Raw genomic sequence first — 17,001 nt, 5'->3', positions numbered from 1 at the left:
AAAGAAAGGTGAATGCTACTGAATGTAAATTCTGTCTCAATACACCTGACTTTAAAAAGTAGATTGAGGAAAAGGTGATTTCATTCCCAAAGGGGGCAAAAATCAGTATATATGTGGGTGTTCATACGAGCGTTATAAAATGAAAATCACAGTGGAACAATAAAGGAAGATCCTTAATAGTAATAGCCCCTTTCCTGGTTGGAAAGACCAAAGACAGCCAAGCTGACATTGGGCCCACTAGGGCCGGAGCGCGAGGTGAGGACTCGTGGTCCGACTGCGCAGGTGGGTTCCTGCCCGGGGGCGGGGCCTCGGGAGCGCGGGGCCTCGGGAGCGCTGGGCCTCGAGAGCCGGCTGCTGGGGACCCAAGTCCTGGAGTCCGGAGGCCGAGGAGACAGTGAGTGTGGTCCCTCGCCTCCCCGCCCGCCCCCAGGGCAGGCCCTCTGCCCCTAACCCTGCTCCCCCCACCTCCCACCATCACCACCCCCTGCGCTCCCGCCTGCCGCCCGCCCCTAGACCACCACTCAGTCCCGGGGCTCCCCTCCCCCGTGCGGGCTCAGCGTCCTCGCTTTAAGCTGCCTTTTCTCCCTCCCGGCAGTGGCCCCCACCCGCGACGATGAGATCCGGAAGGACGTGCAGGTGCCAGCAGTAGGGCCTATGGCTGCGGTGGAGCCTCAGCTGAGTGGGAACTTTAGGCCTTTGGAAGCCCGGCCTGGCCCGCCGGGATCCCTGGGGTGGGGCAGGGCCAAGTCCGGGCTGAGAGCTTTGTAGCGAGCAGAGGCCGGCCAGGCCTGGGGAGGCTGGAGGGGGGTTGGTGGGGCGTATGGGCGCCTTCACCCTGAGGACACCAGCTCCGGCTCTTCTTTCCTCACCCCTCACCCCACCCTTGGCCCCTGGGTCAGAACTACTACGGGCAGGTGCTGAAGAAATCAGCAGACCTCCAGACCAATGCGTGTGTCACTGCAGCCGGGCCGGTCCCCAAGCACATCCGGGAAGCCCTGCAGAATGTAAATGAGGAAGTATCCTTGAGGTAACGTGTCCTGTGCTGCCTCCATGAAGACCCCAGACAGCATCTTTCTCAAAATATAGTGATGCCAGCTCACTAGGGAATTAACCCGTCTCCTCCAATCCATGGGGCTTGCCTTATCTATTATAAAACTGGTAAAGCACAGCACTGATTGATCATCTTACTGCTCTGTTGAAGAACTTCCAGTGACCCACACACACACCCCCTTTACTCACAGGATACACTCACACTCCTTGCACCTGAAATTCAAGCCTGTCCAGGTTGGCCCTCCCTTCCTAACCAACCTTGGCTCCCTCTGATGCACTATGCTACTCTAGCCAGACCTTTCCCTTCCTCCTGCCATCAACACTGCTAAGATGATTTCTGCCTGCCCGGCATGCAGTTATCAATCTGGAATGCCTTCCCCCTGCTTGCTTGCTTTCTTTTTTTAATAAATAATTAATTATTTATTTTTGACTGCATTGGGTCTTCATCCCTACGCGAGGGCTTTCTCTAGTTGTGGCCAGCGGGGGCTACTGTTCGTTGCGGTGTGAGGGCTCCTTACTGCGGTGGCTTCTCTTGTTGCGGAGCACGGGCTCTACGTGTGCGGGCTTCAGTAGTTGTGGCACGCGGGCTCAGTTGCTCTGCGGCATGTGGGATCTTCCCAGACCAGGGCTTGAACCCATGTTCCCTGCATTGGTAGGCGGATTCTTAACCACTGCACCACTAGGGAAGCCCCCCCACCTCCTTTTTACCTTCCAAATCCTACCTATCCAACGCTTCACTGATGTCCTACCTACTTTGTGAAGCCTTCTTTAATCCTTGGGCACCACTTCCCCAAACCACTATAACACTTACTTCCTGTGCCACTCAGCTTGTAAATAAATCATGGAAAATATTTTGTTTTTGTGTTTTATCTCCCTCGTTAAATACACTTAAGGGACAGAATTCTTGTCTTACCTTTCTTCTTCAATAACTAGCAAGTCCTGGACCTACATAAGATGATCAGTTAATGCCTAACAAATATTTTAGTTGGTTTATTTGTCTTAGTACCTGGTACAGTGCCCATCAATTCAATGGTAAACAAAGCAGATAAGAGTCCCAGCCTTCATGGAGCTTCCGGTGTAGTGAGGGAGACTAAACATCTAAAGAGAAATTGAATGATGGAAGGAAGGAAGGGAGGGAGGAAAGGAGGAAGGATTTATAAGATTTAATGGTTCCACATCTTCTCGTCTCTAGAGGGAAAAAATGTGTATATATTTTCTGTTTCCCAGATATTATGGCTGTGGTCTGGTCATCCCTGAGTGTCTGGAAAACTGCTGGATTTTGGACCTGGGGAGTGGAAGTGGCCGAGACTGCTATGCACTTAGTCAGCTGGTTGGTGAGAAGGGACATGTCACCGGAATAGACATGACAGAAGGTCAGGTGAGGCAATTATTTCAAGGACAAGGAGGAAAAAATTCTGAAAAGCATTCTTTTAGAGATAAAGTTGTTTCCTTGTGACTCTTCAAGGATAATTTAAGAAGGGTGCTAAATGCAGTGCTCACTTGTGCCATTACTGCTTCCTGACCTGGAAACTGAGAACTTTGACAATTAGGGTCTTCTCTAGGAGAACAGAGTCAAAGGTTTGATCTGATTTATGAATATCATGATGACTGAATGGAGTTTGATCTTGTCCTTTCTGCCATCTATCCTGAAAGATTTTCTTATTGAGTGAAGAGTTTATTCAAATAAAACCCATGTATCAAACAGGGGGTTTATGCCCCATTGAGTTGTCCCACTCTGTAGTATATCCTGTATGCCCAGATGAACCTTGTTTACGTACCTAAAACATTCTGGGGGGAGTATATTCCATTAGTAATAGGAAACTTTAGGAAAAAATTAGTGCATTCAAAAATGTTGATTATCAAATCTATTTTTTTTTCTTCCTTTAGGTAGAAGTGGCTAACAAGTACATTGAATATCACATGGAAAAATATGGCTTCCAGTCACCCAATGTGACTTTTATTCATGGCTACATAGAGAAGTTAGGAGAGGCTGGAATCAAGAATGAGAGTTATGATATTGTTATGTAGGTCTATGTCCTTACTGTTGTGAATATAGCCCATTTCCTATTGAACACACGAATGTCACCACTTTTTGCTGAATGGATTCTTATTTGGGGGGTTAAACTAAACTTAGCATAACTTAATGAAGGGATGGAGCTGGCCTGGGGCGCTTGTAGTCCACCAGCCACAGAACACGCTAGCCTGAGAGAGAACGTATTTTAATTTTTTTTTTTTTCTTGGCTGCGTTGGGTCCTCATTGCTGTGCATGGGCTTTCTATAGTTGTGTCGAGCAGAGGCTACTCTTCATTGTGGTGCGCTGGCTTCTCACTGTGTTGGCTTCTCTTGTTGCAGAGCACGGGCTCTAGGGGCTCGGGCTTCAGTAGTTGTGGCATGTGGGCTCTAGAGCACAGGCTCAGTAGTTGTGGCGCACGGGCTTAGTTGCTCCATGGCATGTGGGATCTTCCCAGACCAGGTATCGAACCTGTGTCCCCTGCATTGGCAGGCGGATTCTTAACCACCGCACCACCAGGGAAGTCCTGAGAATGTATTTTAAACTTAACCATGGTTTACGAATGAGCCCAAAAGACCAGCAAGACCAATGAGTCTGCTTATACAATATGTTATCTTCAGTATTATTTTCATGGCAAATTATAGGATTCTGTGTTTCTGTTTTTCCTCTGAGTTGTCAAATCATGCCTTAATAAAACTGCCTTTGAGGAACTTAGCCTATTTACATGTGGCATAAGAAATGCCTTGTGCAGTAGGCATCTGGTCCCAGGTCATTTTTTTGCATGGTCAACATCAGGGCAGAAACAAATAAGCATGCCTCAGAATTTTTTCTGCACACTCAAAGTTGCTAACAATTTATTGAGATTTCAAACACTCTGTCCATCTCCCTTATCTTGGGACAAAGTTGAGTGTGGGGAAGAGAGGAGGGAGGTGGGAAGAATAGTGTAGCTTTGAGAAAATGGTGGGAACCACCTTTAGGGACTAAAAGGATTTGAAGGTGTCTAAGTAGCCTGCAGATGTGCTTGACATTCTGTCTATTCTTTTTTAGATCCAATTGTGTCATTAACCTTGTACCTGATAAACAGCAAGTGCTGCAGGAGGTATATCGAGTGTTAAAGGTGAGGGGAAGAGGGAGACCAGTGGTCTTTGAACATCAGTGAGAGCACATGGGATATGTCCTGTTCTTGTCCCCTTGAGCTGAGAGCTCAAACTCTCAATTTATCCGTTAAATTAGAAAGAGTGGCAAAATGTGGGAGTGACAGGAATACCCTAGATATGAATTTGTTTTCCTCTAGGTTGCAAAAGGTGATAAATCTGAGAGTCACGATTGTGATTGAATATGTTAAAATTTGCTTTCTTGGCTGTTTTTCCTCCTGCTTGCTGCTGTACATGCTCCTAGAATAGCATCTGCAGAGCTGTGGGGACCTTTGGGCTGACTACTAAGGTTATTTTGAATATACTTTCCTAGCATGGACAGTGTTTCTCAGGGATCCTTATTTTGTATCCATCAGGATTCCAGATCTTTGGGAAGTTAAGGAAGATGGATCTTTTCCATTAACTACTCTCTTAAAGGAAAACTTGCAGGAGCTCCACACCCTCTATATGTATCATGAGATGTATCTCTTCATGACAGGAGATAGAAGATTATGAGATTCTTGGTTTATAGGGCTGTTTTAGAGATCAAATAAGAATATCTATGTAGAAATGATTTAACAACGTCTTAATGAGTAGGCCATTGTATAGACCAGCTCACTGTTTTCACCAGGGCGTATGTGTAGAAGGTAGAGACATTACTATAGAATCTAGACGTCCATGCTCTTGAAATTAGCTGAATAAAATCTTAAAATTCCTGATCACTCATATGCCTGAGATTTTAAGGACAATGTTTTAAAAAGATAATGTGTTATTATAAAAATAAATAACAACATTACAAAAGTTATTTAATTTTTAAGGGAGAAGAGTTTATGAATACTGTTTACTTCTGTTAGTTCTATAACAACCTGGCCTTGCTTTCGCTTCAGATTGGTTAAGCTTGGAAAGCTATTTTATTACCTGTTGAGTGGGGCACTGAAAAAAAATCTTGGCAGTTGGCTATTGATTATAACTAGGGAGGCAGCTAGTAGTTATTTGTCCAAAAAGGGTCAGCTCAAGAACTTCTGTTGTTTTTTTTAAAACTTGATTTTAGCTCCTCATTCCTTTCTTTGCTATCTGGGACTAATGTAATCTTTAACCTTGTTTGGATTAATTCTGCTGTTTCAGCACGGTGGGGAGCTATATTTCAGTGACGTCTATGCTAGCCTTGAATTGCCAGAAGAAGTCAGGACACACAAAGTTTTAAGGGGTAGGTTTTTGTGTTTTATTTTGTTTTGAGGCAGATACTCGTCCAAGTACAGAGTTCCATCCTGCTAATATCTAGGATGAGGCTTTGTGATGTGGGAACATGGGATTCGCTCAGGAGGCTTAGGTTCTGTTCCTCCTCTGACACTCAAATCTGGTATGACCTTGGACAATTTAATTAATCTCTTTGAGTCGTGTGTTCCGTACTGTAAAATGTAGGTAATAATTCAATCTGCCTTATAGGGCTGTTATGAAGATTAAATGGGATAGTGAATGTGAAAAATTCTTTAAAAGCTCTAGTGTGGAAATGACGGCAACTGCTCCAGAGTTGATGCCTCCTTAATTCCCCGTGTTCTCATCATTATTGTGTTGTCGATTCCTTTACTGTCATTTTCATGGAGTCTCTGGATGTTGAGGAGATAAATGCATGTGTTTGGTCAGTCTGGTTATGAAATCAAAAGTTCTTAACTTTTAAGATAAATTATGTTAACTTTTTTCTTATTATACAAGAAGAAATGGATATTGTTAAAAAGTTGGAAAATAGGGAATTCCCTGGTGGTCCAGTGGTTAGGACTCCACACTTCCACTGCAGGGGGCCCGGGTTCAATCCCTGGTCGGGAAACTAAGATCCCGAAAGCTGTGTGGCGCAGCCAAAAAAAAAAAAAAGTTGGAAAATACAAAAAGAAAAAGTTACTACTAAGCACATAACCCAGGAATAACCTCTTTTAATAGCTTAGTATACACACTTTTAGGGGTTTTTTTTCCTGTGGGTGTGTATAATAATATTGGGAGTATGCTGCATATAGAATTTAGTATTCTAATTTTATTTAGCATATTTCCTAAGCCTAAAACTTTTAAAAATTTTTTAAATGTTTGTATTATACAACTCTATTGTACAGCTGTACCATAATTTATTTGACCATTTCTCTATTGGTGATGATTTAGATTATTTTTAATTTGTTGATGTAATAAATTTAAAAACTGTAAAATGCCTTATGAACATTAATAGTAATTACTGTTCTAGTAGCAGATCATTATGAGATTAATCTGGAACTAAGAGGCAGTTTTGGAATTTTTCTAGTATGTTTTTTTACATTACAGTGCTTTTCAGAATGTGACCTAATACTTACATGAATATTATGATTGATAGAACCAATGCATTAGTGACTGTCCTGAAGAATGGTTCCCAGAGACCATTAGCTAGCATATCTGGTTTCAACCATGACTTTCTATACCTTGGGGGACACTCAGGTCCTTCTTCTATTTTTCTAGAACCTATGCTTTAAGTAATACCATAGCCTAATCAATTATACAGAAGAATAATTCCCTTAATACCTAGTTGTATTGGTTGATCTGTGATTTTTCTTTTTTTTAGGTGAGTGCCTCGGTGGTGCTTTGTACTGGAAGGACCTTGCTATCCTTGCCCAAAAAATTGGGTTCTGCCCTCCACGTTTGGTCACTGCCAATTTCATTACAGTTCAAAACAAGGAACTAGAAAACATGATCGGTAAGAAACAGCAGTAGGGACTGTTATAACTGCACCCTGAATGGTTCAAATTTGGTGATTATCCAGTGTCTCCTGAGTGAGTCTCATTGAAGGAGACTTTGTGTCATCTGGAAATCTCCATCTTGTCTCCTGTTTAATGGCAACCTCCCAAAGTTTGGCATTTAATAAAGCACTTTGAAGTTATTCAGTAAATAGAGTGATGTGCCCATAAAGATAATTGATGGCATGCAAAGAAGAAATCGTCTTCATAATATTAAGTCCTCGTCTGCTGAGCAAACCAATAGCCGTTGGAGTGCTGGAGATGAACCAAGAGTATATTCTGTTTTTAGGTGACTGCCGTTTTGTTTCTGCAACATTTCGCCTTTTCAAACTCCCTAAGACAGGACCAACCAAAAGATGCCAAGTTGTTTACAATGGAGGAATCACAGGACACGAAAAAGAACTAATATTTGATGCAAATTTCACATTTAAGGTAAATAAAGATTTCCGTGACTTCCAGCATTCTTCCTATTCTTTCCTTTGCTCCAGGAACCTTTTCTTAACCTTGCATTGCTTCTCACCTTTCTGGTCTTGGTGTATGTGTGTTTGTCTATATATATATACACACACATATACATATACGTATATACATATTTGCTGAACTATTGAAAAGTAAGTTGCAGATATCATGACATTTTACCTTTAAATAGTTCAGCATGCATCTCCTAAGAATAAAATATTCTCCTACATAACCAAATACCATTACGACATCTAAAAAACTTTTCTATGAGAAACGTCATTCAGACATCAGATTAATGGAATTATAGAGAAAGAGGATGGAAAAATAGGAGAGGACTGCATAACAGTATTTCAGTTGTTTAATTGTATTGTGGGATTAAGGATTGTTAGTGTTTAATGTTGACATTGACATTTCTACTACTCTTTTTAGAGTACGTTTTGTTTTCTCAAAACAGAGACGTACAGGCTTTGGAATTAGATACCTGGTTTCATATTCTGGCTCTGTTATTTATTTATTACTCAGGTAAACTTGAATGTGCCACCAAAATTGTTTGAGATACAATTTGCTCCACTGTAAAAGTAGGGATAATAATACCTACATGGCAGAATTTCTATAAAGATTAGCAATAACATTAGCAAAACATTGGTACTGGGAACTCAGTAAATAGAAGATACCGTCATGATTTGCTCCAAAGGTGGAAGAACTTTACTGTTTCCTCCACCTGATTTTTTTGTCTAGATAGCATTTTCAAATTTCTAAAATACTCCCTGGTGTAGCAGAGCCATTAATGCTTTTTCACTGATACACTGCCACTTGCCTGCTTCAATAGATTCACAGGATCAGAGTGGGAAGGGCCTTTGAAATCATTACTCTGGTCTACTGGCTTTCAAAACAACATTTCTAATAGCAGAATTATTTTTTATTGAGATATAATTGACATATAACATTATATTAGTTTCAGGTGTACAACATAATGATTTAATACTTGTATGTATTGCAAAACGATCACCACAGTAAGTCTAGTTAATGTGCATTACCATACATATTTACAAATTGTTTTTTCTTGTGATGAGAACTTTTAAGATTTACTTTCTCAGCAACTTTCAAATATATAATACACTATTATTAACTAAAGTCACTATGCTGTATATTATATCCTCATGAGTTATTTTATAACTGAGAGTTTGTATCTTTTGATCCACTTTAGCCATTTTGCCCACTCTCTAACCCCCCCAGAATTATTTTTTTCAGCAAAATTTTATTTAAAAGACCAACACTTACTATGTGTCAGTCATTGCTTTATATAACCCCAGTATCTGAAGGGATACAAGCAGAGTTTATCTGACAGGAGCAGGGATTGGACAGCTCAGAATCTCCTGTGTTTGCTCCTGGTTCCCAAGGCGTAGACCCTTTACACACCTCCCAGGCAGCCTGGGACTCAAGGAAATACACTTTAAAAGCCACTAGTCCAAAGCCCTCATTTTAGCAATGAATAAGGTGAAACTCAGAGAGCAGTGGTTTTCTACATTTGCCTCTGAGCAGAGACTAGACACTGGAGCCACGAGTGCCCTTCTTTTTGCACTGCCACCAAAGGAAAACTGATAACGACACTGGTCAATTCCATGTGGAAATAAGCATGAAGCTAGCAGCAGGGTCTGAACATGAGAAAATACTTATGTCAAAAGGTGTAGTCTCTTTATCTTGAGATATTGCTCGTTAGTAGAACTTCAGGGTGTTTTTCTTCTACTGAGACAAAAGTGGCATCTCTAAGAATGTGTTTTTCATGCTACCCTTCAGAAAGATGAAACTGTTGAAGTGGACGAAGAAACAGCAGCTATCCTGAAGAATTCACGATTTGCCCAAGATTTTCTGATCAGGCCAAATGGAGAGAAGTTGCCAACATGTGGAGGCTATACTGCTTTTGAAGCAAAGGTTTGCTCGGCTTTCAATTCCCTAACCTCAAACAGAGAACCATTTAAAAAATCGTTATGGTCACCACAGACTGCTAAAGCAAGAAACAAAGCATTGTTCTTTTAGTTGGCCACCATAACTCATTTCTAGCATTTTTGTACCTATAAAATGATTTACCTTCATAACTTCATTTTCCTGGGCTTCCCTGGTGGCACAGTGGTTAAGAATCCGCCTGCCAATGCAGGGGACATGGGTTCGAGCCCTGGTCCGGGGAGATCCCACATGCCGCGGAGCAGCTAAGCCTGTGCGCCACAACTACTGAGCCTGTGCTCTAGAGCCCGCAAGCCACAACTACTGAAGCCTGCGCGTCCAGAGCCCGTGCTCTGCAGCAAAAGAAGCCACTGCAGTGAAAAGCCTGCGCACCACAACGAAGAGTAGCCCCCGCTCACTTTTTTTTCTTTTAGAAAAAAAAAGCTTAAAAAAAAAAAGAGAAAGAAACCATAAAGGAAATGACTACATAAAAATTGAAAACATCTATTCAGGAAAAAAAAGCAAATAAAAAGATAAATGAGAGAAAATATTTGCAAAATATAATAGACAATCTCTTATAGAGCAATTAAAAAATGAATATCACTCTAATAGAAAATGGTTAAAGGAATTATTATAGGAAGTTCACAATGCTCTATGTGAACATTATAAATTTACTTATGTTTTCTTTTAGTACTTTTTAAAAATGAGATAAAATTTATGTAACATAAAATTCATTATTTTAACCATTTTAACGTGTACAATTTAGCAGCTTTTAGTATATTTATAAGGTTGTGCAACTATTACCACTGTCTAGTGCCAGAAAACTTTCATCACCTGCAAAAGAAATCCCATGCCCACTAAGCCCTAATTCCCCAATCTCCCCCTCTCCCACCCCTGGCAATAACTAATCTGCTTTCTGTCTCTGGATTTGCTTATTCTGGACATTTCATGTAAGTGGAATCATACACTACGTGGCCTTTTTTGTCTGGCTTCTTTTACTTAATATAATGTTTTTAAGGTTTATCCATATAGCAGTATTTCATTCCTTTTTATGGCTGAACAATAGTCCCTTGTATTAGGGACTAAAAATGAGGATAGACCTCATTTTTTTTTTTATCCATTCATCAGTTGATAGACATTAGGTTGTTTCCACTTTTTGGCTATTGTGAGTTGTGTTGCTGTGAATATGCATGTGTATGTGCTTCATGTACTTGTTGAGTAGTTGTTTCAATTCTTTTGGGTCTATATCTAGGAGTGGAATTGTTGGGTCATATGGTAATTCTCCATTTAACTTTTTGGAAAGCCACCAAACTGTGTTCTACAGTGGCTGCACCATTTTACATTCCTACCAGCAGTGTACAAGGGTTCCAGTTTCTCTGCATCCTTGCCAACACTTGTTGTTTTCTGTTCTGTTTTGATTGTAGCCATCTTAGTGTGAAGTGGTACCTCACTTGGTTTTGATTTGCATTTCCCTAATGACTAATGATGTTAAGCATCTTCTCATGTGCTTGTTGACTGTATAATTTCTTGACCATGTGTTTATTTTCTCTGGAGAAATGTCTTGTCCTTTGCCTGTTTTTAAATTGGGTAGTTTGTCTTTTTGTTGCAGAGTTGTAAGAGTTCTTTATATATTCTGGATACTGGACCCTTATCATGTACATGATTTGCAAAAACGTCTCCCATTCTGTGTGTTATCTTTTTATTCTCTTGATAGTGTCTTTTGATACATAAAAGGTTTTAATTTTGATGAAGTCCAGTTAGTTTTTCTTTGCTTCTGCTTTGGGTATCATCGCTAAGAATCTATTACTTAATCCAAGGTCATGAAGATTCTTCTAGGACTTCCATGGTTTGCTTTTCACATTTAAATTTTTACTTCATCTGGAATTTATTTTTTTTTAATGCTAAATTCCTCTTTTCCTTTCCTTTTTTTAAAATTAATTAATTTATTTACTTTTCTTTTTATTTTTGGCTGCCTCAGGTCTTAGTTGCGGCACGCAGGATATTCCTTGCAGCACCTGGGCTCTTCGTTATGGCGTGCTGGCTCCTCTCTAGTTGTGGCATTTGGGTTTTTTCTCTCTAGTTGTGACGTGTGGGTTTTCTCTCTCTTGTTGTGGCGCACAGGCTCCAGAGCACGTGGGCTCTGTAGTTTGCAGCACGCAGGCTCTCTAGCTGAGGTACACGGGCTTAGTTGCCCCACAGCATGTGGGATCTTAGTTCCCTGACCAGAGATCGAACCTGCATCCCCTGCATTGGAAGGTGGATTCTTTTTTTTTTTTTTTTTTTAATTTTTTTCTGCCTTTATTTATATTTTTAAATTTATTTATTTATGGCTGTGTTGGGTCTTCATTTCTGTGCGAGGGCTTTCTCTAGTTGTGGCAAGTGGGGGCCACTCTTCATCACGGTGCGCGGGCCTCTCACTATCGCGGCCTCTCTTGTTGCGGAGCACAGGCTCCAGATGCGCAGGCTCAGTAGTTGTGGCTCACGGGCCTAGTTGCTCCGCGGCATGTGGGATCCTCCCAGACCAGGGCTCGAACCCGTGTCTCCTGCATTAGCAGGCAGACTCTCAACCACTGCGCCACCAGGGAAGCCCTGGAAGGTGGATTCTTTACCACTGGAACACCAGGGAAGTCCTTGGAATTTATTTTAACATAAATATTCAGGTAGAGTGTGGCTATTTTTCTGAATATTAACTAGTCAAATTTTCCTATTTATTAATTCATTTCTCTGCTGTTTTGGAATGCTAATTTCTATCATATCTAATTTCTTAAATGTATATTTGAGCCAGTATTCCAGCATATTCGAAAATGAATATTTTCTAAAATGTCTTAGATTCATATTTAGAATTATTCTAGTAACTGAAATACTGGTGTAGCATTTTTTAAAGCATTTTATCACAATTTGTCTCAGGTCATCTCTCACAACTTCCCTGTGAGGAAGGCAGATAGGTAGTTATAACAGATATTAGCATCTCTCTTCTTATTATTTATTTTTACCTTTTCCCCATTCATGCTATCATAATTATTTTATTAATCTATTCATTATTTTATAGTACTTTATTATTTAGAACAGGCTTAGTGATGGATTTCAAGTCTCTTTTGTCTGATAGAACTTCCTTTTTTTAAAAATTTTTTTAAAAATTTATTTTATTTATTTATTTTTGGCTCTGTTGGGTCTTCGTTGCTTCACCTGTGCTTTCTCTAGTTGCGGCGAGTGGGGGCTACTCTTTGTTGCGGTGCACAGGCTTCTCATTGTGGTGGCTTCTCTTGTTGCGGAGTATGGGCTCTAGGCACGCGGGCTTCAGTAGTTGTGGCTCGTGGGCTCTAGAGCACAGGCTCAGTAGTTGTGGCACACGGGCGTAGTTGCTTCGTGTGTGGGATCTTCCTGGACCAGGGCTTGAATCCATGTTCCCTGCATTGGCAAGTGGATTCTTAACCACTGCACCACCAGGGAAGCTCCTCTGATAGAACTTCTAACATTCACCAAAGTCATTACAGTGATGCACCTCAAGGCACTGGATGTTGGAAGCCCAGGGAAATAAGCTACTGATCTTGCTGGGGCAGGTTGGTGGCACAGCTTGGGGTTTAAGTACACAGGTCTTGGAGTCAGACAGACTAGGTTCAAATCTTGGCTCTGACACTTATGTGTGATCTCGGATACCTTAACTAACCTCCCTGAACCCTCAGTTTCCTCATGTGTAATGGGGAGGTAATAATCCCTTTTTTCCTCAGGTTGTGAGAATCAAATGGAATGATACATGTAAATGTTGGCCAATGTCTTGCAAATAATACATACTCAAGAAATAGAGGTGGTTATGGTTATGAACTTGTATTTGTTAATATTCTTGGTCCCTTGGAACCGTGTTCTATGTATTTGAGTTCTGACCATCTTTGCAGGATTCTTTTGTCATTCTCTCATAAACCCTTTCTCATGAGCTCAGAATTTCTGTAATCTTTTCTGCATGAATTTTACTTTCTGTTGTTTATATTTCATAGAAATTTTGGATATGTGGGGCACACATTGATACACAAGTAGCTCTTGTGCCTTTTCCTCCCCCACCCCTTTTGTTACCTCACAAGCAGTCTTGTTTTTTTGTTTTTCTTTTGGCCACACTGGGCAGCTTGTGGGATCTTAAGTTCCCCAACCAGGGACTGAAGCCGGGGCCCTGGCAGTGAAAGTGCCGAGTCCTAAACCAGTGAACCTCCAGGGAATTCCCAAGTAGTCTTTAAGAGTAAAGCTTATTGGGAATTCCCTAGTGGCCTAGTGGTTAGGATTCCAGGCTTTCACTGCCGTAGCGCAGGTTCAATCCCTGGTTGGGGAACTGAGATCCTTCAAGCCAGATCACTCTCCAAAATGGTAAATTTGTACTTGAGGAAGTTCAGCTGGGGACAAGAATCCTGGGGCCAAAAAAACCTGGTATGTTCTTGTTTGGCCACTATTACCAGCATGAATCAAGTTCAAGCTAAGTGTAGAAACCGCCTCTAGAGGTAAAGAGCGATTTTCTTTCTTTGCTTTATTTGGTTCTTGAGCACTCTGCTATTGTCAACTCTTCTGTGTTTCTAAGGAGGTAACTTTTGGGGGGAAAGTAGAAAAAACTTGAATTCTTACTTTTCAGTCCATTACATTTCATGAATGTGTTATTGGTCTTTTGAAATTCTTGGTATTTCACTGATAACAAAATCTTGCTGGTCAGAATCAATGTTTATCTTGAAATATTTTCATCATTCTAATTCTCCTGTACCTGGTTTCCTGAATCCTGGCTCTAAAAGCGGTCAGAAAATTAGTTACATGTAAAGGGAGTCTTTTCCCCAGCCATAACACTTCCACTGCACTCCGGCTGGGAAACTGTAGTTAAATGAGTTTGCTTCTGCAGGAGATGCTTTTCTACTAGCATAGCTCTCCTAGCTAGCAGCACCTCATGTGCAGGAGGGTTCCTGACCTCAGGCCGGAATGCAACATTCTACATGTTTGAACTGGTTTATCATAACAATCTCCCATCTGTCCTAGCTTATTGCTTTCAGCCTATGGTTGTGCCATTGTCTTGCCATCAGCTCCACGTTTCTGAAATGGGAATAATTGACACTGAAGGAAGATTTAAAGAATGAAACAACTGTGTGTCCTAGAAATATAACCTTGTGCTCTCGGGGGAGGACAGTCTTATCTTTTTTATGGAGGACCTTAATGATAGATTCCTGAGTACCGTAAGCAGGCGGCATGTAGAGAATTGCTTGTATTTCTGTTTTCCTATCAGTTACTGCAATAGAGGAATGAAAGTACTGCTTGTTACTGAGGGTTGACTCGATAATGACTGTTTTTGAGAGCCCTTCTTTTCTTTTTTCTTCTTCTCCTCCTCCTCCTCCTCCTTTTTTAATCCTGAGAAGCAAAATGTATTTTGCTATTTAAAAGAATTATGTTATTAAAACACTGCAGCATCTGAAATGATGCAAATAGGAGGTGTGCTATGTACTGTCTTGCTCCAGTTAACAGTCGTGGTAGTAATCACATGACAACAGTAGTAATAGTATAGAGGACCTAGCCTTTATCGAACAGTTAATATGTTGAAGGCACCACGTCATTTACTCTTCACAATACCCCTTATCTTCATTTTACAGATGAAGAAACAGGCTCAGAGAGATTAATTTGCTAATCCAAGGTCACACAGCTAGAAAGCAGTGAATCTGAACCCACGTCTGATTCTAGAGCTGACATTCTTAAGCAATATGCTGCACTACCTCTCCGTATCTATACTGTTCATAGAAGCACAAGATGTTGGTGCTGGAAAGGACTGCTTGTCAAGGTGTCCCACCTTTTATTTCTTTCAAGTCTTGAGAGCTTTTTGGGCTGAAAGCATGCATTTGGAAGTGATATTGATATCACTTGTACACCCTTCTATTTGCAGTGACCACCAATAAATAATAAGAGTGTAAATGCATGTTTAATGAATTCACTTTCATTATTTAAGGTGGCTTGTTCATACTCTTGACTTCCAACCTTTTTGCCTAGTTTTTCTCTGACCCCGTTGGCACTGCTCGTGGAGGTATCTCATTTGAAGATGAAAGGAGGAAAAATAAAGACTGCCGTCTTATCTTTTGAAAATTCCACTTACTCTGCCCTGAAATCTTGCTGGTTGTGGTTGGCAATCTCAACATCTGAACATCAGCAACTGCTAATGAGGGTCCTGGTATCTGGGACTTACCTCCTTCTCTTGCACACATTTCTAGAGATTAGAGTAAGGGAAGGGAAGAAGTTTCAGCATTTCAGTAGCTCAGTTCCAAAAAGGTAAAAGGCACAAACAAATGGGAATCCCACAAAACGAAACAAAGCAGAATCAACTCTCTTGGCCCCAAAGGGAACACCTTTCCAAAGCTGTAAATGAAGTTTACCTTGAAAGTAGTGATAACTTGATTAGAAACTTCAGGAAAAGACAGCTACCTTTATAAGTTAGTGACTGATGCTACTCCCAGGACCTCACAGAATTGTAAAATTTTATCCTCCTAGGTAAATCAACCTAAGTCCAACTGAAATGTTAGTGTTTGGGTCTGTTGAAACACCTTTAACTTGTCCTTTCATTTTGGTTTGTCTTTTGACAGGATATAAGCACAGATCCATTCAAGCTTGCAGAAGGGTCTGACAATGCGAAGTCCAGAAGTCCCCCTGAAGCTGCCAGCGGCTGCCGAGGCACAGAGAAGTGCTGCTAAAACAACAGCTGACCAGGAGACAGTGGGCAGGAGGTGAAAGAATGAGTTACACATGTCTTAACCTGCTCTTCCCCACAGCCCATATCACAAGAAAGAATAAAAGGCAAAACTCCACCGTATTTTAGATAAAAATTAATGAATTATTTTTACAAAGTATTAATTAAAGGTTCACAGCAAGATCATCTAAAGACTAAAGTTTTTCTCTTAACCGAGTCTGGTGCCACCTAGTGTCCAGAAATGGAACTGAGAAGCAGTGTGAAAGCTTGGCTGATGGGCAAGAAAGGCTTCAGAAATAACAGTTGGCCAAGGGCCTCAGGGAAAACATCTTCCTTCTGACCTGCATAGCACCTTTTGGACTTTTCACCATGTTTGCTCATTAAACAGAGCTCCTACTGAACTCATGCTAATCATGCCAAAAGATTGCCAAATCAAATTTGGTAGGAGTGCCCTTGAGGTAATTGGTCTTTTAAATCAAACAGTTTTTTTTTTCTTCTTTTTAATGTGCAGTTGAATGAAGAAAACAAACAGGTAATCATTTTTTGACCTCAGTTTACCCTAATGTGTGACAAAATAATGACCATCTGCAGTAAATCTTAACCGGATCAGGAAAAGAGTTTGATAATTTTTAAAAGACAAGCTAGGAGATGTAAAAATGGTGGGTTTTCTTTTCCTTTATAAGGTGCCCTGGTTAAACTTTTAGGAAAGTATTAAATATACTTCTAGTTTCCATAGTTAAAGAAGAAGATTGAGGAATATTTCAAGGATGGTTGTATCATTAGAAATTAAGAGCATTAAGGGAAGGTTCAAGAGTGAGTAAATAAATTGAAGACCAGCTGTACCTGAAGACTTTGTCAGGGGCACAGAAAGTGTAAGTCATATATAAGCCATGGTCCTTGTCATCAGGAGCTGATAGTTCAGTTTTTAAATAACAGCCTTTAAGCAATGAAGAATTTTAATAAGAA

General features: G+C 40.8%; 1 protein-coding gene across 2 annotated transcripts; it reads left to right on the top strand.

The window, feature by feature from the left end:
- Window positions 1-9: 9 nt before the first annotated feature.
- On the top strand, window positions 10-16,221 carry AS3MT (arsenite methyltransferase). 2 transcript variants are annotated; one of them, XM_007187223.3, is made up of 11 exons: window positions 12-394; window positions 596-636; window positions 900-1,027; window positions 2,278-2,428; window positions 2,938-3,074; window positions 4,109-4,178; window positions 5,320-5,401; window positions 6,773-6,904; window positions 7,234-7,376; window positions 9,201-9,335; window positions 15,932-16,221. In XM_007187223.3, coding segments are annotated over exons 1-11 (1,128 nt in total). In that variant the 5' UTR covers window positions 12-393; the 3' UTR covers window positions 16,040-16,221. The 2 variants fall into 2 exon arrangements, with proteins under 2 accessions (XP_007187286.1, XP_007187285.1); XM_007187224.3 differs by lacking the exon at window positions 900-1,027 and having other exon boundaries at window positions 10-394.
- Window positions 16,222-17,001: the final 780 nt, after the last annotated feature.

The sequence above is a fragment of the Balaenoptera acutorostrata genome, chromosome 16, assembly GCF_949987535.1.
Source record: "Balaenoptera acutorostrata chromosome 16, mBalAcu1.1, whole genome shotgun sequence".
Taxonomy (NCBI): domain Eukaryota; kingdom Metazoa; phylum Chordata; class Mammalia; order Artiodactyla; family Balaenopteridae; genus Balaenoptera; species Balaenoptera acutorostrata.
This window is presented reverse-complemented; position numbering and strand designations above follow the sequence as displayed.

Coding starts and splice junctions, on each gene's coding strand:
- AS3MT (XM_007187223.3), top strand. Junction 1,028..2,277: donor AATGAGGAAGTATCCTTGAG/GTAACGTGTCCT, acceptor TCTGTTTCCCAG/ATATTATGGCTGTGGTCTGG. Junction 7,377..9,200: donor ATGCAAATTTCACATTTAAG/GTAAATAAAGAT, acceptor GCTACCCTTCAG/AAAGATGAAACTGTTGAAGT.